Below are 21484 nucleotides of genomic sequence, written 5' to 3' on the forward strand. Positions count from 1 at the left end.
TTTTAGATCATAACAATTATTCACAATAGTTTTGAGATTCACATTCGCACATGAGTCATTTTTAGACAACTGTTTAACATTTCAATTACAGTCATGTAATGAACTACAGGAAATGATGATTTCCAAGGATTAACTACCTTGACTTTTCACTTTTGTAACATTAGAGTCCTGCAATAATCAAAAATAACTCATTTTACACACATACTGTTCTGTCAATTTGCAATGAAACTAAAGTATATAACATTAGCTTTATAATTACTGTCAGTTTTGTTTATAACAATGAGGAATTATTACTCCCTGATTTGTATTTTACATCTGTGAAAAGGTTTCACATTTACAGTTAACTCTGCTAAAATAATTAGTTTATATGTGGACAAAAATGTTAAAATCAAGGAAAAAAGGCAGCTGATGGCAAATGTTGTACTGCTGTGAAAGCTGTGAAACAGCTGCTAAAGAAACTGCTTCCACCACTTCCATTTTTCAACACTGACATCTAAATACGAAGCATAACCAAAAAAACAATTTCACATTATAGATGATACAAGCTGTTAACATGAGTAATAAGAAATGGTTATACTAATCATAGATCTTAAATCAAAATAATTTTATATTGTGAAGTAAGTATATCACCTTCTCAGTTATTTGCTAGACTTTGATTTTATAGTATTTTTTGATCTAAAATAAATCTGTCTTGGTTGCTGAAATATTACTTTCCTTATATAAGTAAAGCATAATCCCTCCAACCCTTTCTCATCATCCAAAACCAGGTTGAACAGTATAAAGCTGTTATTTGCATAAGCTTTGTTTTGTTTATTTCTATTCCTCCATTTATCCACTGAACTTTAAATACTCCAAAATAAACACAAGATTTTAATGAAATCCACAAGCTCTGTTGATCTGGTATACAAATGGACAAACTTCCAAAGGATGTTATCCTCATCAGCTCCACAATCAAAACAAGTAAGAGTCCAGCCAACGCACATATAAGCCAATGTGTAAGAGAACTGCTGCTTCAATTTGTGTGTGCATATATATACATCTATATATAAAATTTCCATTGCGGTGTATGAAATAAATGTAGCCTGAAAGCTGGAAACAGCCCAAGAAAGCAAAGATGATCCTTAAGAACAAACACAAAAAAGTAAAATACAAGTTTTCACAAAGACAAAAGTCACTTACAGGTATTAAAATTTCAGAGCAAACCTGATTTTTGAATGCTGCAGCCTGCAAAACTCACAGAATCACAGAATCAACCAGGTTGGAAGAGACCTCAGGGATCATCGAGTCCAACTGTTGCCCTGACACCACCATGTCAACTAGACCATGGCACTAAGTGCCATGTCCAGTCTTTTCTTAAACACATCCAGAGATGGTGACTCCACCACCTCCCTGGGCAGCCCATTCCAATGTCTAATAATAACCCTTTCTGAGAAGAAATTCTTCCTAATGTCCAACCTGAACCTCCCCTGGCGAAGCTTGAGGCTGTGTCCTCTTGTCCTATCGCTAGTTGCCCGGGAGAAGAGGCTGACTCCCACTCCGCTACAACCTCCCTTCAGGTAGTTGTAGATGGCAATAAGGTCACCTCGGAGCCTCCTCTTCTCCAGGCTAAACAACCCCAGCTCCCTCAGCTGTTCCTCGTAGGTCAGACCCTCCAGACCCTTACCCAGCTTGGTCGCCCTCCTCTGGACTCACTCCAACACCTCAACATCTTTCTTGAAGTGAGGGGCCCACAACTGGACACAGTATTTAAGGTGCGGCCTCACCAGTGCCGCGTACAGAGGGACGATCGCTTCCCTAGGCCGGCTGGCTACACTATTCCTAAAAGAGGCCAGGATGCCATTGGCCTTCTTGGCCACCTGGGCACACTGCTGGATCATGTTGAGCTGGCTGTCGATCAGCACCCCCAGGCTGAGCCGCTTTCTAACCACTCTTCCCCCAGCCTGTAGCGCTGCATGGGCTTGTTGTGGCCAAAGTGTAAGACCTGGCACTTGTTCTTGTTGAACCTCATGCCGTTGGTCTCGGCCCATCTAGCTAACCTGTCCAGATGCCTCTGTAGGGCCTTCCTACCCTCCAGCAGATCAACACTCCCACCCAGCTTGGTGCCATCTGCAAATTTGCTGAGGGTGCATTCAATCCCTACATCTAGATCATCTATAAAGATATTAAACAGCACCGGCCCCAGAACTGAGCCCTGGGGAACACTGCTAGTGACCGGTCGCCACTTGGACTTTGCCCCGTTCACCACCACTCTCTGGGCTCGGCCATCCAGCCAGTTTTTAACCCATCGAAGAGTCCACCCATCCAAGCCCCGGGCAGCCAGTTTGTCTAGGAGGATGCTGTGGGAGACAGTGTCGAACGCCTTGCTGAAGTCTAGATAGACTACATCCACAGCCCTGCCCTCATCTACTAAGCGGGTCACTTGGTCATAGAAGGAGACCAGGTTGGTCAAGCAGGACCTGCCTTTCATGAATCCATGTTGCCTGGCCCCGATTGTCCTGCATGTGCCGTGTAATGGCACTCAGGATGATCTGTTCCATTACCTTGCCTGGCACCGAGGTCAGGCTGACAGGCCTATAGTTCCCTGGATCATCCTTCTGGCCCTTCTTGTAGATGGGCGTTACATTTGCTAATTTCCAGTCAGCTGGAACTTCTCCAGTTAACCAGGACTGCCGGTAAATAATAGAGAGTGGTTTGGCAAGTTCATTTGCCAGTTCCTTCATTACTCTGGGGTGAATCGCATCCGGGCCCATAGCCTTGTGGGTGTCCAACTGGCACAGCAGGTCACTAACTGTCTCCTCCTGGATTACGGGGGGTTCCCACAGCCCCCTGTCCCTAACTTCAGGCTCTGGGGGCCGAGTCTCCTGAGGACAACCGGTCCTGACATTAAAGACCAAGGCAAAGAAGCCATTGAGCACCTCTGCCTTTTCCTCATCCCCTGACACTACATTACCCTCCTCATTCAGCAAGTAGTGGAGGCTCTCCTTGACCCTCCTTTTGCTGTTGATGTATTTGTAAAAGCTTTTTTTGTTATCTTTGACCGTAGCAGCCAAATCAAGCTCTAACTGAGCTTTGGCCCTTCTATCTTCTCCCTACATGACCTGGCCATGTCCCTATAGACCTCGCAAGTTACCCGACCCTTCTTCCAGAGCAAATAGGCTCTCTTTTTTTCCTTAAGTTCTAGCCTAAGTTCTCTGTTTAACCAGGCTGGTCTTTTTCCCCGACAGCTTGTCTTCCTACACACCGGGACAGCCTGCTCCTGAATATTTAGCAATTCCCTTTTGAAGCACATCCAGCTTTCCTGGACTCCTTTGCCCTCCAGGACCGACTCCCAAGGGACTCTGTCCACCAACTTCTTAAACAGGCTAAAGTCTGCCTGCCGGAAATCTAAGGCAGAAGTTCTGCTATTGCCCCTCCTTACTTCCCCCACTATCGAAAACTCTAACATTTCATGGTCGCTATTCCCAAGACGGCCACCGACCCTCACATCTCCCACTAGTCCTTCTCTGTTCACAAACAACAGGTCAAGCAGGGCCCCTCCTCTAGTGGGTTTATTTACCACTTGCATGAGGAAGTTGTCTTCCACACATTCGAGGAACCTCCTAGATTGCTTCCTCTCTGCCATGTTGTATTTCCAGCAGACATCCGGCAAGTTGAAGTCGCCCACGAGTACAAGGGCCGGCGACCGGGCGGCTTCTGACAGCCGCTTGTAAAACGCCTCGTCTGCCTGCTCATCCTGGCTGGGTGGTCTATAACAAGACTCCCACCGTAATGTCCGCCCTGCCAACCTTCCTCCTGATCTTCACCCATAAACATTCAACCTTGTCATCCTCACCATCTTCCTCAATTTCAACAAAGTCTAACCATTCCCTAACATACAGCGCTACCCCACCGCCTCTCCTGCTTCGCCTGTCCCTCTTAAAGAGCCTATAGCCATCCATAGCAGCACTCCAGTCATGAGAGTCATCCCACCACGTTTCTGTGATGGCAACCACATCATAGCCTTCCCGCTCTACAGTGGCTTCTAGCTCTTCCTGTTTGTTGCCCATACTGCGTGCATTGGTGTAAATGCAACTTCAGCTGGGCTAGCGGCCTTGCCCCTGATGCAGGCCTGTCACCCCTAGGTTCATTTGTGGTTGCCCTGGTCTTATCCCCCTCCCCCATCAAACCTAGTTTAAAGACCTCTTGATCAGCCCTGCCAACTTCTGGGCCATAACCCTTTTCCCCTTCTGACTCAGGTGTTCCCCATCCGGCATAAGCATGCCCAGTGCCATGAAAGCCGCCTCGTGGTCAACGAACCCAAAATCCCACCTACGGCACCAGTCTCTTGGCCACGTATTAATCTGTTGTACTTTCATAGTCTTTTCCCTATTTTCACCAAACACCGAAGGAATTGAAGAGAATATCACCTGCACACCTACCCCCTTCACCAAACGCCCCAGGGCCCTGAAGTCCCTTTTGATAGCCCTGGCACTTCTCTCTTCAATCTCATCCCTACCCACCTCGAATACTAATAGTGGGTAGTAGTCAGAGGGCCTCACCAGATCAGGAAGCCTCCTGGCAACATCCCTTACCCGAGCCCCAGGGAGGCAGCAGACTTCCCTGTGAGTCGGGTCTGGCCTGCATATGGGGCCCTCCCTTCCCCTTAGCAGGGAGTCGCCTATAACAATTACTTTTCTTTTCTCCTTTTTGGAGCTGGTTGCAACCCTCCTACTTGGTTGCTTCTGTTTAAGTAGCCCCTTAGAAGGTCCTTCACCTAGATTCGTGTCTCTCTGACACTGAGGAAGACGCTCAGGCTCCAGCACCTCATACCTATTTTTCAGGGGGACGTGGGGAGGGGAGGAAGGTCGGGATGGGATTCGCCTGCCACCCCGAGCAAGGACCTGCCTCCATTCCCCCCCATCCCCTAGGTCTCCTCCTGCTCCTTGTGGAGGAGGAAGAGGATCCTCTACTACCCGGGGAGCATTAGGCCCATCCGTTTTCCCCAGGACAGGCAGGGAACAGCACTGCCCGCCATCCTCTTCCTGGGATGCTCCTGTGCTCCTTAACCTTTCCACCTCCTCCTTGAGTTGGGCCACCAAGGAGATCAGGTCATCGACCTGTTCGCACCTCACACAGGTGAGGTCTCCGTTACCCTCGAGTGTCAGAGCCAGGCTCTGGCACTCCCTGCAGCCTGCCACCTGCACCTCCGCATGCTTCCGCGGCAGGTCCGTTTGGGTTGCCATGTCTTTTCTGGCACCCGCAAGAGACTTAGGGCCCCACCGAGTGGAAACCATACCTTCCTGCCCGCCTACTCTGCTCGCCCTGCCTGCGCAAACTGCCGGGCAAACTTCCACATCCCTGTTTGTGCGCTCCTGTTCGCCACGCTCCGGGTCGCTCTCGCTCCCCAGGGGGCCCTTCAAATCTCCCACAGTGCCTCCAGCTACGCCCCCTCCTCTCCTGGGACGGGACTCGGGGCTGCTGCTCCGGTGGCCCTGAGTACGGAACCCACCCAGTACAGCCCGATCTTGCCCTCGCCCCGCTCTCACCTCAGTCGCTGTCGCTGCTGCCACTGCTGCCGACTGACAGCAGAAGGTTCACAGCTCCTTGGCGCCTTCCTCACCTTGTGCACTGGGAGAGAGTCAGCGCCCTGCCCAAAGAGCTGCAAATGGCTGTGGCCTCCCCACCCCGGGACTCACACAATCACTGCTGACTCACACAGTCACTGCTGACTCCCCCTGTACCCTCTGGGCAGGGACTAGTCTTCTTCTCTAGAAGACTAGAGAAGAACTAGAGACTAGTCTTCTTCTCTAGAAGACTAGAGGCTTCTTATCTCCCGATCACAGGGGGTGGTGCTACGCCCTCTCCTCTCTTGATTCGTTGCCGGGAACTTCCGGGTCCTGACGCAACTCGGGGCTGCTGCTCCGGTGGTCCAGAGCATGGAAACCGCCCGGTACAGCCCGATCTCGCCCTCGCCCCGCACTCACCTCAGTCACCGCCGCTGCTGCCAACTGACTGTTTGTTATGGTTTCACCGCGTTTAAATCTCCCGCGGTGCCTCCGGCTATGCCCCCTCCTCTCCTGATTCGTTGCCGGGAACTTCCGGGTCCTGATGCGACTCGGCGCTGCTGCTCCAGTGGCCCAGAGCACGGAAACCGCAACAACTCAAGCAACACTGGCTCATGGGAGTAATATACCATGTACAGAAAGCTACAATCTAAAGCTTTTAGTAAGTACGGAGATGTTATATTAAAAGGTTTAGGAAGGGTAAGTCATTCTCACTGCTGGGTGGTATAACAATTTAAGTCCTAAGATTTAGAGATACAGTCTCCTCCTGGGGCCAGAGTTTCTATCAAGAGCAATGAGCACTCATTGTAGCAGATAAAGAGATATCTTTAGAATGGTTTTAAGCTATTCACCTTGCAAGAAGTCTTCCAACAGAAATACAGCCAAATAAACTTCACTTCTTCAGCACACTCAATAAAGTGTTCTTAAATAACACCAGCCCAGAGTCTATGCTGAAGTCCTGATTTCCTCTTAGCTATGATTTTTGTTTTCTTCTCAAAACAGAAATTGTACTCTTATTTATTAATATTCTACACCAATATACATAGTGGTTATGATACTGTGACAACTTCCAATGTCTGCATGGTAAATCAAAAAGGCTGTAGGACAGGAATTATGGCAGTCAGCCTGACTGACTCTGCACCTGTACATAATACTGCTGTGACAACCCATTTGACATAAGAACAAAACGCAAGCCAAATTTGGAATGGGACTCTTTCAGATAATTTTAACGCAAATACTTATGTTTTGATCAACAAACCATTCAGGATCCAAATCTAGAAGACAGCTCTCCAAACCAGAGAGGCACCATGGAATTCAGTCTTTTTAATCCAACATCTAGGTAAACCAAGGAAATAGTCAGAATGACACAATAAAAACTGTGTCCTGTCAGAGCGAGATTTCCTCTTAAGCTGCTGACATTGCAGAACCTCACAAGAATACCCTGAACACTGCGGCCAGCCTTTCATAGAAGACTTGTTTTCCCACAATGTGAAGAACCCTTCTTGTTACTAAAAGAGACATTTTTCACCCCACCCATTCTAAAGGCTTCTCACAGGAGCATTCTGTATCACTGTTAAGAGTCTCCACTAACTTTAGTTATAAAAATCATGACTAAGAAGCATCAGAAGAAACTTCATAAGGCCATCTAAACTATTCGCTTTAGACCTGGATGAACACCACAGCTGCTCTTCGTGACAGACATGCCCAACCAGTTCTTAACAGCTTGCAAAAATGGTGATTCAATAACCAAAGACAACTTCATTCTAACACTTTGTAACCCTTCATTTGAAAGTCTTTATCTCTGTAGTTTAATCTTTCTATTTCTGGCTCTCCTCACTACCAATGTGACTGTCCCTTTATCTGTTCCAGTGGTATACCTCTCTAAGCATGGTAACTTGCACATATTTCCATTATTAACCATTTTCTGCATTTCACAAGAGTACTTTGAAATCATTTGGTCCTCCAATATTTTTGCAGATCTTTCCAGCTTCAAGTTGTCTGAAATTTGAAAAACAACTCTTTCTTCTATTTCAGATCATTAGTCAAAGCTCAAAATAGTTTCAGTCATAAACTGTAACCAAAAAGAGGAAGAAAGAGCACATCCAGAAACAAACTGTGCACCGTTTCTTTCTGACAGCGATTAACTACCACTGCTCTGGTATCCAGTCAGTGTTCTGCTCCAGAGCACTTGGATAGAGAACTTGCCTTAGGTTCCTGATGGCAATCCTATGCAATGGTTATGTTGGTAAAGCTTTAAACGCGTATGTGGTATTTTAATGTCAATTCCCTGCTCATGGGACCTGTTACTCTCTCACGCATAAAGGATCAGGTGCATTTTCAAGAACAATTTAAACCACGTTTGGCTGTTCACAGCCTCACCCATTTGGTTAGTTCTTACAGGATCCTCCTGTGCAAAGAAGAGAAGATGGCTGATCTATAGCTACTCGGTTTTGGCTCCCTGACTCCCACAGACACAACCACTAGGTTTGCCATCTCTGTCTTTCACTACTTAATGCAAATCTCGTGAGTTCTGAAGAAAACTGATAATTATTATTCTGGGATGGATTTAAACTTTCTTTAAGCATGAGGTGAAGTTTACCAGGCTTATTTGATCCTATACACTGCATGTCTCCGTAGGCAGGAAACCCTTTCTCCATCCCACATTCAAATGCCGCAGCTCAAAACGCTCCTCACACCACCATCTTACTAGCAGAAAGGAAGCATGAACAAGCTTGCTGTCATCTCAACTGTTGCCAAAGCATACAGCGTGACTCCATCTAACCAGACAGCTTTGCGGATTTCCTTCTTCTCTGGTTAGGAAAGCTATGAGTAGATACAGAGGAAGCAACTGCCCAGACAGTGAGGAACAGAGGACTGCAGCAGTTCACATTCGAAAGAAAACACCTTCTCAAGGAAAGTTCCCTCACTGCAGGGGCATTTCTTCCAGTCCCACCAAATCCCAAAAGGTTTAAGCATTCTTACTCTGATTATGAAGAAGTAATAGATTTACAACTGTCCACTACTCACTGTACACTACTTTTCTCTATGCAAATACTAAAACACAGCAATACACTTTTCTAGGTGTCTGCTCACATTGAGAAAGATAACTCTAATGGCTCCCATGGCAGCTTATAAAAATTCAGTTATCTTACAATGGCTTTCAGCTATTCATCTTGCAAGACGCCTTCCAAAAGATAACAGTCAAATGAAAGCCATCAGAAACGTTGTTTCCCAACTGTACCTACTTCCTCTGAAACTGCTGTTTGCAGTCGGCCAGCACACTGATGTATCAGGGAGTGTCTTCCTTCCCCACAGCAAACAGGTCTTCTGTGTTTCAGCATGTTACAGTGAGCCTTTAAAAAACTATTTTAAAGTAGGTAGGCTTCTCATGAGCTTGTTTTCATTTTATTCCAATGCAAACCATTTCCAATTTTTCTTTCTCAACCACTTCCACAGTTACCACATAATCTTTAGAGAGCTGATACATCTATTTAGTTCACAGCTATCTCTGTACAACAAATCCACCATAATTTATTCATGACTTAGGGAACAACTGTTTTGAATTGCAGGGACGGAAACTTTCATTTTAACTCAATAACTAAAGAAGAATAAATAGCACTTAAGTAGCTGCTCTGCAAAAATCTAATATTCTTTGTGATTGTATACTTTATGTACTTTATTAGTAGTATTTCCAAGAATATCCATTGCTGACCAAGAGTTTGACTTTGCTTATCATAATGCCTAAGGAACTAAGATACCGTAAGTAGAAAACATAATAGTTACTTTACTATTTCTTTTGATCCATTTCTCACACAAACAGGAACAACCAGTCTCTGAGATTAAGCCGTTCCACTGTTAAAATCAGCAAAAGCAAAGACGATTCTACATGCAAGCATTTACGTTCAAATTTTAAATCCATCCCAAGATATAAAATTAATCCACAGCAGAGCATATCCTCATGTAAATTCATCCACTCATTTAGGAAGTAATCGGTATTTCAGAGAACTAAGACAGAAGCCAAAATTCCCTATTTTGCTGCCTTTAGATGATTTTTTAAAAATCTGATTAGATGGTTTAATTTAACAAGGTGGTTTAACCTGTGCTAGCTGATCTCATAAGTTTTTAAAATATTTGCTAAAATAAGATATCATGAAAAAAACAAACACAACTTTTCAACTCTTGAAATCTTCTGTAATCTCACTCTTGTTTGTCCTAGCTGTGTGTTGGATTGTAGGATTGTTGGAGAATGACGTACATCTTATGACAAATTCATGGCTCTTATTCAGTATTAGAAACTTGTCCCTTAATTCCTTCAGTAGAAATCATTTTATGTTTTGCCAATATTTGCATGAAATGATTAAATTAATTGAGAATTGTTTCGATGAAATTTAAGGTATATTTTATATTTGAACACATCTAACTAACTGAAAATTGTAAATTTAAGAAGTTATTTATTAAATGTGAAGCTACTTCATGCTAAGCAATATTGAATCCCTCAGTGTTTCAGGACACCAACGTACACATTCTCACTAGGGATCCAAAACGTATATTTTGTTTATCTTACTATTAAGGTAAAGACTGCTTTTTCACAAATCTCAAATAGCTTGATGTTGAGAAGTCACTATAGTTTTAAATTTACCTTTTTTCAGATGATGCTTTTACTTTGTTCATATTGGAAACCTGATTCTTCAAATCACCATCTCTGATAACCTGGAAGACATTAAACAACCACAAATTAGCAACACCTTTTGTTCTTTAATGATGAAATGCTACCACCATATAGAAACGTTAAATAAGTTAATTAGCACTGATTGCACTTCTCCACACTGTCACAAGCTCTTCTCTCTTTAATCTACTTGATCCAGCTTTTAAAATAAACTATTACAATGAAAGTATGGAGTATGGTTCTGCATTATAATTCAGTCCTATCAAGTTCAGAGTGTTTGATTATAATAAAAGAGAAATTTGTATCAGTTACTTAACTGACAATATTTTCATGTTCATGACAGTATTTTATCACACAAAGCTTTTGCTGAAGCCAGTAAATATACTTCTTTAAACTTCCTTGACAATGTTGTGAGATGCCACAACACACTTGTTTCTGAGTGCCATTTCATGTATCTATAGGATAACTAGGACTAGAGGCACAGTGAGAAATACAGAGTGTTTGGTGTTCTTATTTAAGCAAGACCTGAATACATTTCTTGGACAGAAACCATATCATGCTAAGGACTCAATTTTCCTATCCTTTTAAGGACATAGTGTCCTCAGGGTACACGCTTCCTCAAACAGTGCCTCCAAGCAATTAAGGTTGCAGTCTACAGGACCATTAACTGAACCTCAGTACTTCCATTTGAGATCTAATATGAATGATAAATGTTCCCACTGTGAAAAAAAAAGTGTCCTCAAAGGGCACAGTGGTTAGTTTTAAGGTAGAAGACAGAGTAAAGTGAAAAAGGGATGTTCAAAGATATGGGTGGTGAGAATGAAGAAGATAAAGCATTTGTTGTCTTGGGAAATGCAGGCAAGAAATTCAGTCAAGCATACACACACACAGCCCGTGCCCCCCTCCGCCCCCGCCAGAGAAATTTGTAAGACTTCTCAAAATCCTTCTTATTCAGCACACATAATAATCACATTTTTATTACTGGTAAATACCACTCTGCACTTGCTAAAAGCCTAAAGCAGATGAAGTATGAAGCAAGCTTATTTCCAGACTTACCTGAAAGCAGAATCTTTTCCCAGCAGCCAGGAAGCAAATGCTTAGCTTTTCACAAGAATTCCAGCTTGACTCAAGTTAACAGGTGTCTTAGATTTGTCCAAGTACCCTTCAAGTGTAAACTATCTTGGCTTCCTTTAAAGAAAATGAATAGTTACAAGAGAATAGCTGTGTCCACCACAATGCAGACAATTTCACAAACTGTAAGGTCTGGATTATTCAAAATAGGCTGCAAGTCTTACTGGGGGGAAAAATATTAGATTCTTGAATTCAAGTAGCCAAGTGCCGTTTTGCTCGCAGCGTTGACCCGCTGTCAGACAGATGATGAACAGTCTGCCAGTGCCAATAGTGTCTACATAATATAGTGTACTGAACTGCTGTACAAGTGGAGCCAGCTACAGAGCTGAACTATCTTGAACTGCAAAGTCTTAATTTGTTTCACTCTAAATTCACTACGAAGTATTTCAGTAAGCACTAATGTGCAAATGTTCCAGGTCAAGGGGAAAAAGACAAGCAGATAAGAAAAAGCACAAGAACCTCTGCAAAAACACAGTGAGAAGAAGCAGAGAGAAAAATAAAAGCTATAGAAATGCATGTATCAGCAATCCAGAGAGTTGTGGAACATCTACGCATACTAAAGTAACAAAATCTCTCTAACATTTTACTAGGTGACACAAAAAAGCCACTTCCAAACTATTTTAAAAACTTTTAACATTATGCTTATTTTGAATAAAGGATTGATAGGTAAAGGCAGAAGGTGCATGAGTCTCAGTTTAAACGTAGTTTTAAAACACATTTAATGCCACCTGCCTGCCAGTGGTAACAGAGCAGAGGGTAAACTAGCATCAGTTCTTCTGCATTTAAAAGGCCAACAAGAACAATTAAAAAAAAAAGAAAGCCTCAAGTTGGAGCGGAACAGAGGAGAGCAGGGAATGCTGACTAGTTAAACTTCAAGCTGATATATGCTGGATTCTACACAACCTCCCCCTGCCTTTTCACTTGGTCTGTGGAACATTATCTCCTCCATCCTCCAACCCGCACAGGGCAAACAAGCAGCTTCTTCATAGGAAATTTGTCCAAACAGGTGAAGTTCCAAGTGAGAAAGCTGCACTGGTAATAATCCTACCAACACCAACATAAATTAAATGGACTGCAAGAAGTTATATATAATTGTCACCTTTTCCTTTTTCCACAGAAAAACAAAGACATGCCTTACGTGACCTGTATTTGCCTCCCTCCTGGGTTAATTCTTCGTCAGTGAGCCACTGACTCACCTTCTCTGCTGATCCATCTTTTCAGCCTTATGAAACTTTGCCGCTCACTGGCAAAGCTCATGCAAAAGGGTGGAGGATACCCCCGTAATATCTACCTTTCACGTAAGTTTTGGCACGTGCTGAAATGTAACAGAATAACACAGAACCCAGACTCCTACTTCTTGGATAAATACTCTAACCACAAAGCTACTGCACAAAATGGTGAAGACTATCACAAAGCTATTTTCTTTTGCTCAGAACAATAGCTAAAGAAACAAACTGGCACCATTTCATTCAGACCTCACATTCAGGCATGTCTATTAGCCATTACTGGGAGTGCCTGTTAGACTACAGAGGACTCGTAAGGACACCATCTTCCTGAATACTAAGTTGATTTACATGCATTAGAAGAACACCAAGATGCTCAGCCTCTCCAAGCCAGGAGTAATTCTGGTCAGACACTGTAACAGGATTCAGAGAAAATTTTACTGACACAAGTTAACTAGCAACACACATGGGGGGTGAAAAGGGGAATTAGTAATTCTGGTACTGTGCTCTTAATGCTCGACACTAACACCATTCTGCTAGCACAGGTGACTGGACCTCAGGGCTTCCGCAAGAAAACATAAAGGCATTATGATCAGGGTCACAGAATAGAGATGTTCCTATCCTCTTTTATAAACAGCCTCAGCCCCAGTTCTTCTCATGTGGATGAAGAAACTTTCAGATTTGGCTTTTTTTTGCCGGCTGCCAGGTTTGAGGTTTCCTTCCTTACCGCAGCCCCTGCAGATTGCACAAGTATTTGTGATGTTTCCTGTCCAAACTCTTCACTAGGGACACCAAACAAAACCCTCTTTTCCCTTGATCTCACCAATCTGTATCTGATGCACAGTCAGAACCGGCTCCTCATTCTTCCAGAAAGGAGTGTCTCATTCCCATTTTAGGCATTCATTTACTTTTCTGACACTAAATCTGCTGCTTTGAGCAAAGAGAAATCTAAAATGCCACCTGTTTCAAAAAATAAGCAAATAAATAAAAGTCCCCTTCACTAAAATCAGGCCAGTGCCTGTCCCCCTTCCCTTTTTGGTCTGCTGTCTTAGAGTAATCCTTTTTAATTTTCACGCAAATATCAGAAACTTCATACCACAGTAGAAAGCCACCTAATCATCAAATTTACTCTCCATCATCTACGTAATAATGGAAAGAGGGAATTAAAAAAAGTAAATGCTACTAACCAAATACATAGCTCTTCTTGCATCTTCTTTAAGATTCTGATACTTAAACTGATGTGTGTGTTTCAGGGGAATGTGAGTACACCCTTTATTCATTGCAAGCCATCCAGGTGGAATTTCTACATGCTCTGAACAGACATCTTTAACTAAAACTGAACAAATCCAATTAAACCCAGTACAGTAATGCACAGTTCACTGCAGTTAAGTGTATTCACTGTAAATTGTTTTCCCTTTTATCTCCCATTAATCACTAATGGACAGTAAAGAAGGCAGACACAAAACCAAACTCCAATCCTTACTCTAACTTATAATCATAGTAAGATAAACTGTATAGTCACCATTACAATATGTCAATGCTGAGCACTTTCGTTGTCATTTTGATAACATCACATCTGAAAGAAATTATCATGTCAAACACAAGTAACCTCACGTCTGAGGCCCCAAACTTTTATTTTAACCAACAGCAGCTTTGCTTTCCTGGTTGCTGTTTTATTTTCTTTTTCACTGAAACTGGAAGTTTTTTAAACATACATTTAAAATACATACCTATATTTAGGAACTATACCAGACTGTCCTGCCATCAAGGCCATTTTATTGCAATGGAAAATCTCCCCAAAAAGTATGTTTCCAAACAACTGCTATGGAAGACAAATCCTTCAGTGTCTGGTAAGCTAATGAGTGAGCAGTACTAGTCAGACAGGGCAAAATGACTCTGCCACAAAAACAGAGGTGCTCAGAAGCAACATGTACAGAGTATGCCAGATAAAGCCTACCTCCCAAGACCATGGAGGCTGAAAAAAAGAGTTTTCATGCTAAAACTGCTATTAGAACTCTCTCTTAGGGAAAAGAAAGATAATCTGTCTTCTACTGAAGCTGGAAGACATTCTGAGTTTACATAAACAGAATTCACATGCTTCAATTGACCAGAACACTTTAACATGGTACATGCCTATCTTGGAAAGATAACTGTAACTAAAAAAATTACAGTATCTTTGTATTTTCTTTTCTTAATCACCTCCCCCTCAAAAAAAAAAAAAAAAAAAAAAAAATCAAAAAAACCCACCCCCCCCCCCACCATGGCCACAAACTAGAAAAAAAAAAAAAAACCAAACAAAACAGAAAATAAACTTCTTAAAAAACCCAAAGACTTTGAAATTTACCTTGGTTAACGCTAGGACTTCCCTGCAAAGTACTTTGTAACTACATTCCAAAGACAACAGTTCTTTTCATCAAATGAAACTAGAAAAATCAAAAACAAGTATGGATATTCACGGTTTATTGATACTATTAAACCTGTTCTACTTGCAGTATATTCTATTTTCTGTGGTTTTATTTTCCAGAAACTAATTTTCTTAACTAATATACTCTATCTAAAAAGAAGTGCCTATTTTTCGAGTCTGTTCACTACATATTAAAATATATTTTATTATAATAAATGAGTTGCAAAATCCACATATCAAATCATATTAACGAAGAGACAAAACAAAGCTTCAGTTTTATTGTGTATATCTAGCATAAGTCTACAAAACCTGTAAGACTGTTAATCCAAATATATTTCCATGTTTTGCTTTGTATTCAAAGCTAGGCACAACTCAAAGTATTTTCAAAGCCAGAGCTCAGACTTCACTTATGCTTATGATGGAGCTATTGATTTGAAAGGTTAAAAAGAAGTCACCATGAACAAGTACACAGCAAATAAGTTATTTCTTTTCTGCGTACTTATTTCTCAGACAGTGGAGGCAAGTAGCTGAGCAAAATCTTTGTAAATGCTACAGTATGAAAAAGAAAAAACCTGGTATGCAAAAAAGGAACGAATACAAAAGTTCGAAGGGCAGAATTGTGTCAAAAAGCAATTAATTTAAAAAATAAATAGAGTAACCCTAGGTATGAATTGAGAAAATGTGTAATGATTTAAAATTTCATAAATGGTAGGCAGGAAAAAGGCTAAATCAAAACATTCCACTACATCAGGTGATTGTATTCTGGGCTATGCTTCTGAAACACACTTCTACATTTCACGGAAGAAAACGTGAGTCCCGTCAGTCCCAGCACAGATTAAACCAGAAGCAAACTGGCTGTACGTCATTTCACATACTCTGAAGTCTCAGAAGCTGTTCATAGGTCGAAATACTCTTTTTTCAAGACACTGAAAAGTCTGTTTAAACACAACTGTATAAAAAGACCACTGCATTCTTTGTGCTCTAGGCAATCTTAATTCCAAAATACTACTTGTGGTTTACTTTTTCAAACATAAAAGTAAATTGTTTGCAGGAACAGACTATTTACCTAAGTAAATCTACACTTGTAGGAATAGGCCCTGCGTTGAAAATTTAGGCTAAGGAGTAATATGTAAGAGCAAGAGTCACCACCTCAGTACCAAAAAGTAAACTACTCAGAATGCTTGTAGAGAGCAAGTTAACACTGTGATAACCAGCATCCTAAATACGGCAAAACCCCACAAATATTCCTGCACAATATGGAAAACGGCAATGTGTTACTTGAGATTACACAAGAAACATTCACCAGGACAGCATAGCGCTCTTCCTTTGGCAGCAGTAAGAACTGGCCACTGCTATTATAATACAGTGGTGCTGTATATCCATCGTCTCATCCTCTTGCACCATAAGGAGGACTGCCACTTTGCAAAAGGCTTAGAAATCACACCTTAAATAACCCCTCTGGCCATTTAATCATTTACTCATTCACACATGACACTTGGGGTACTGAATTGGTAAACAAAGTGACAACTCCTACAAGTATTTTTTTGAAAAATTTTTTTTTTTGACAGAAAACACTTCTATTTTAAAGCCATACAAACTAGCAAAGTTATCAGATGCGAACAATTTCCTTAATAAAAACAAGAGAGCTAATGTTACATTAAAATTCTCACCAACTATTTTGAGATGCCACAGTTACTTGTACAAACTGCTTTGTATCCTGAAAGCTCAATCCACGGTACAATATATAAAGGTTTTGGTTATCTATAATCCAACTTTAAATTCTAGTGATTGAAAACATGAGGAAATCCTTCAAGCTTCACAACTAAGATTGAAGTTGGCAAATCCTGTACCGTACTCAACCACAATCTAGTAAACAGAACCCATATATATATAAAGAGTTATAACAAACATGGCAGTGAAAATCTGTTTTCTGAAGTTGCCTATTCCTAGCCCAGTTCCTGAACCTTCTTCTACAAGCACTGGGAAACAAACACATAGACTTCCCACCCCATCCCTAATCTTACTTTGTGGAAGTCTCGTAGGAATTAAAGTCCTAGCCAATAGCCCAGAGAGAGACAATTTCCAGGGACAGCTGTTTCTTAAATTAATTTAAATTGTAAATTAGGACAGAATAGCTTCAAGTACACACTAAACAGTTATCTCTTCCTAATACTTTAACACGTAGCAGTACAAAAAGCTTTTAGTGTCATCAAAAAATGATCATGTACCTAAGGGTACATGGAAATGGCAGGAAAAAATCCCTTTATCCAATGACTAAAGCTAATCAACTCCTCTAAGTAGCAAAAAAATCTTAAGTTTTTGGTGGAAAAGAGTCTCATTTTCAATTCAAAATAAAATGAAAAGGCTAACAACCTTTACTAGTCAAAGAAAAAATACTTCTGAAAATCAGCTACTGCCTTTTCCTGGTACACTTTGCTACAAATATTTACAGTAGGAAACAAAAAAGTCAGCTGATTAGTTTACCCATTGCTGCACTATAGCAAAGTGCTGACTTTTTGATGTGACTAGATAAACTGCAGTATATAATCAGAGATTCAAAATGACATACACAAAGCTTCACAAAGACTGAAGCACCAAAGCCCCGTACAGCAGCTTGCCAACTATGTCATGCAGCCGATTACCACCAGTCCACTTAACTGTAAAAACCATCCGATACATGTAGCCAAAAAGAGCTGTAAATATCTGTGATTCCCTTTTTAAAAAAAAAAAAAAAAAAAAAAAAAAAAGTAAAAAAAAGCATTTATTGGGAAAAGAGCAAAGTAAGAAAACTGTACTTCATTTCTTGCCTGGAAAGAAGCTTCTAGAAAGTTACTCGCACGGCAAGCACAAGGTTACCCCTCAAGACATGACAAACTTGCCATCACCAGGCTCACAGAGTATCACATTCAAAGCTTGCATGATTTAAGTTGATAGGAACATTGCAAAAGTCAGCTACTTCTTGCCCAGATAGCATAACCAGATAGCATCAGGTAGAAGGTGAATGGCACAGGGAGGGAGAGAGCGGCAATAAAAACAGGCAGGAGGGAAAGGACAACCATACCAGAAACTAAGCATTTCCCTACACCAAAAACTGAACAAGAACTGGAAACGCAGTAACTTTCCCCAGCTCTTGGAAATGCTTCATTGATACAGTGCTAAATGTCAGAAGTCCTTTCCAGCATCTAATCCAGCGACTGCTCCTTTGGCTTACACTGTCTTGATGGCTAAGGTCAGTCTGTAAAGAAATCAACCCAAACATCTAAACTTACTAGTTCACCAGCTGAGTTAAAGCAAACTGTCAAGCCTAGTTTCAATTCAGAAGAAAAAAAAAGAAAAGAAAAAATATCTGTGGCTCCATGTTGCAGATTTATTTACTCAAATATACGTCCAGCCCTTCGACCCCATTACTAAGCAGAAACACAATCATCTCACAATCTATAAAACTCTCAGCAACCATTCTCACTTTCAAAACCTTGATTTGTACCATTTAGCTTATGAATTATACTTGAGGTAGGTAATACTGTTTTAATTGCTTCCAGTATGCAAAACTCTGGACATCCTGCTTCTCATAAACTGTAATGTTTTTTAAAGATGTTGAAAATGTGTATGTGCCTTTTAATGTATTAAGCTTTTAGGATGACAGTTTCAGGACCTTCATCTCTGCAGCTGTTGCAAAAGAAAGGAAGGATGTTTGGGTGCTTCCCTCCTCCCCGCTACTGCCAGTCCTTCTATGTTTAACTGTAACAAAACTGTATTTCCAAATGTAAACCATACTGACTCGTCCATCTATCCAGGACACACTGAACAGTCCATAATCTCCTTGATGTTTAGCACAGGATATTGGACAGTTAAACTGTGGATAGCGGCAGGGCTTAAAAACATACCCAGAGATACACTGCCATTACAAATCACTCCTAAGCGCTCATCCAAGCAGCTGCCTTGTTCAGCACTCTCACACTCACTCCAAGAAACCTGACTTCTGCTCTAAGTTGTTTAAGCAGTTCAAACACTTCAATTACTGCAGTTATACACCAGGGCCAGGGTGACTAGAGCAGCATTCAGTTCTTTTGGACATTAGCAATCCATATCACAGGATCAGCCTCCTAAGAGCAAGCAGCTCACAGATACTGGAATTCAAGGAGAAGTTTCAACCAACATATCAAGAGCCAAAAAACAGGTGGTTCCCAGACACGTCCAGCAGAGTATCACCATGGATTTTAAAGACTGCAAAGTCTCTAATCATAAGATACATTGCCGACAAGTTGTTGAGTGACAAACTGAATGTCTTCCCTAGACTAAAAACTAAACATGAGGTGAAATAGCAAGCTCCTCCTATAAGCCAAGAGGACTTCAGAGAGTCTTCTCCTGAGTTTTCTCTAATTGTAGCTTCTCATGCATAATTTCACTGAAGTTGCTCTCAGCAGCAGTAAGCTAACTAGTATAAATCAGCTGATTGTGTGCTACCAAAACAACATTTTTCAAGTTCAAAAGCTTCCATCTGGAAGACAATTTGTGAATTTGTTGAATATGAAAACTTCAGTACGAGCACTGCCATCTCCAAAACCTGAACTGAAAGCTGAGCCTGAGATAAGGTATCACTTCACACAAACATAGATCAGGTATCACTTCATACACTAAGACTGCTCCTTGGTTTGGGATCCTTCCTTTCCTTTTTGAAAAAAATAAAAGGAGAAACTTATCTGTACGAAGCTTTCAAAAAAAATGTACTTCCCTTAGTTTATGCTGGCATTAAAAAAAACCCGACAGTAGTGAACTGAGACATCAGAAACTAACAATAAAAATTTGTTCTGCTGAAATAAAGGCATGCGATAAAATTATCTTGACATTAAATAGGAAGGTCTCTAGAAAAGGAGGTTATCTTGCCACTCCCCAGCCCAAAAAATAAAAAGATATTCCAACACAGACTTGCACTTGCACTCACAAAGCACATCATGAGGTATAATTTCCAGAAAAACACTTAGGTCACAAATATGATTTCACTGAAGGATTAACCAGAAGATGGGGCTATCCCATCAGCACCATCCTGTCAGCCATCATTATATGCAGCAGCGAAATACACACTGAAAGCTACTTGCAAAACAGGGAAGCCTCTTCTTGAAATATAAGCTATAAAGGTGGTTCACACACGTATTTCTCTAAATGAACATCATTAGTGGGAATCCAGTCGTTGGAGGGCTAAATTCTCTCATGATGGAAAAATGAATACACAAAAATCATCATTCATACCACAAGGCTATACAGACGTTTCATAGTGTTTTCACACCATACAGATACATAGAAGAATCTCATCTCCGCCGATAACATACCACAGAAAGCTTACAGCTGTAAGTTTACATAGTAAAAGTTCACCCAGCTCAGGATCCCTAAACACCTGACAAAGCTCAGTATCCAAAAACAGGTTACCCTGAAGAAAAACACCACACCACCCCCCGCTACGCAGCCTATTTCTCAGATTCTGTCAACCATTTGACATTTTTGAGAAACACTTGCTATTCTAGATTTCCACAACTGTAAGAGGGGGCAGGAAAAGGAAAAAACCTCAAAATATTAATAAACTCCTACCCGAGGACCGTTAAGTTACACAGACGTTCAGGCGGCCATGCTACTCGGCACGTTCAGCAACCGCTACCGCAGCCGCTGTGTTCCCCACGCAACACCGCACCAGGTCACCCAGCCCGGCAGGGTAGGGGGCCACAACGCCGCGGCGTGACGAGGGCAGCGGGGCAGGGGCCACCCACAGCCGTTCCGCTTCGCGGAGCGTAAAAGTTTCGCTGTAAAGCCGCCTCGCAGAGCGGAGCAGCGGGCCCGAATGGGCCACGCACCGCACCGTACAGGGCCGAGAAGGAAAGACGCACCGAGAGCACCGGCGGGCGCCGCGCCGCCGAGCCACCGGCTCCACCCCCTGCCGCGCGCAGACCCGAGCCCCGGCCAGGCCCCGAAACCAGGCACCCCTCCTACCGCGGGGCCTGTAACTACCTCCGCAGGTGGGAACACTCAGAGAGCGGCTCGCGGAGGGAGCTGCCGTGGCCATGCGCCCCCGCGCACACCCACCACTCCCCGACGGGGGTGGGCCCGCCGCCTGGCACGAAGGAGACCCGGCGGCCGGGCGGGGCGGGCCCCGCCCCACCCCACCCTACCCCGCCCCGCCTGAGTCCTGGCCCCGCCCCGCGGGCGCCTCGCCTCGCCCCGCCCCGCCCGGCCCTGTCCCCGCTGCGGCCCGGCCCGGGCTGCTTCACCTTTGCGGCAGCCGCCGTGCCGAGGGCTGGTGTTGCCCCGCAGCCTCCCTGAGGGGCGGCAGCGGCGACAGGAGGGGTGCCCCTTACCCCGCGGCCCTCAGGAGGGGGCGCCGTGCCGCGCCGGGGCAGCGGCTCCGCGCTGTGCCCCCGCCGTCTTCATGCGAGCGGCGGCAGCGGCGGCGTCAGGAACCTGCCCGCACCGCAGCGCGTCACGGCCCCCCCCCCGCCCCGCCGCGCCCCGGCCTCGCGCAGGCGCTCCG

The 21484-nt window shown here is 42.9% G+C and overlaps 1 protein-coding gene across 9 annotated transcripts in view; it reads right to left on the bottom strand.

The window, feature by feature from the left end:
• Positions 1-21405, bottom strand: part of AGTPBP1 (ATP/GTP binding carboxypeptidase 1) — a 74287-nt gene extending 52882 nt beyond the window's left edge. For 6 of the 9 annotated variants that reach the window (XR_011050056.1, XM_068422768.1, XM_068422775.1 and 3 more), the window contains exons 1-3: positions 21225-21405; positions 11266-11397; positions 10183-10253 (exon numbers count right to left, since the gene is read on the bottom strand). Coding sequence is in view for 7 of the 9 variants with exons in the window: in XM_068422768.1 (XP_068278869.1) it covers positions 10183-10214 (32 nt within the window). In the remaining 2 variants the exon portion in view is untranslated. Of the gene's footprint in view, positions 1-10182; positions 10254-11265; positions 11398-11504; positions 11576-20964; positions 21021-21224 lie in introns of those variants that run through there. The other 3 variants (XM_068422771.1, XM_068422770.1, XM_068422773.1) reach the window with 3 other exon arrangements.
• Positions 21406-21484: the final 79 nt, after the last annotated feature.

This window comes from Nyctibius grandis, chromosome Z (genome assembly GCF_013368605.1).
Source record: "Nyctibius grandis isolate bNycGra1 chromosome Z, bNycGra1.pri, whole genome shotgun sequence".
NCBI classification, from domain to species: domain Eukaryota; kingdom Metazoa; phylum Chordata; class Aves; order Nyctibiiformes; family Nyctibiidae; genus Nyctibius; species Nyctibius grandis.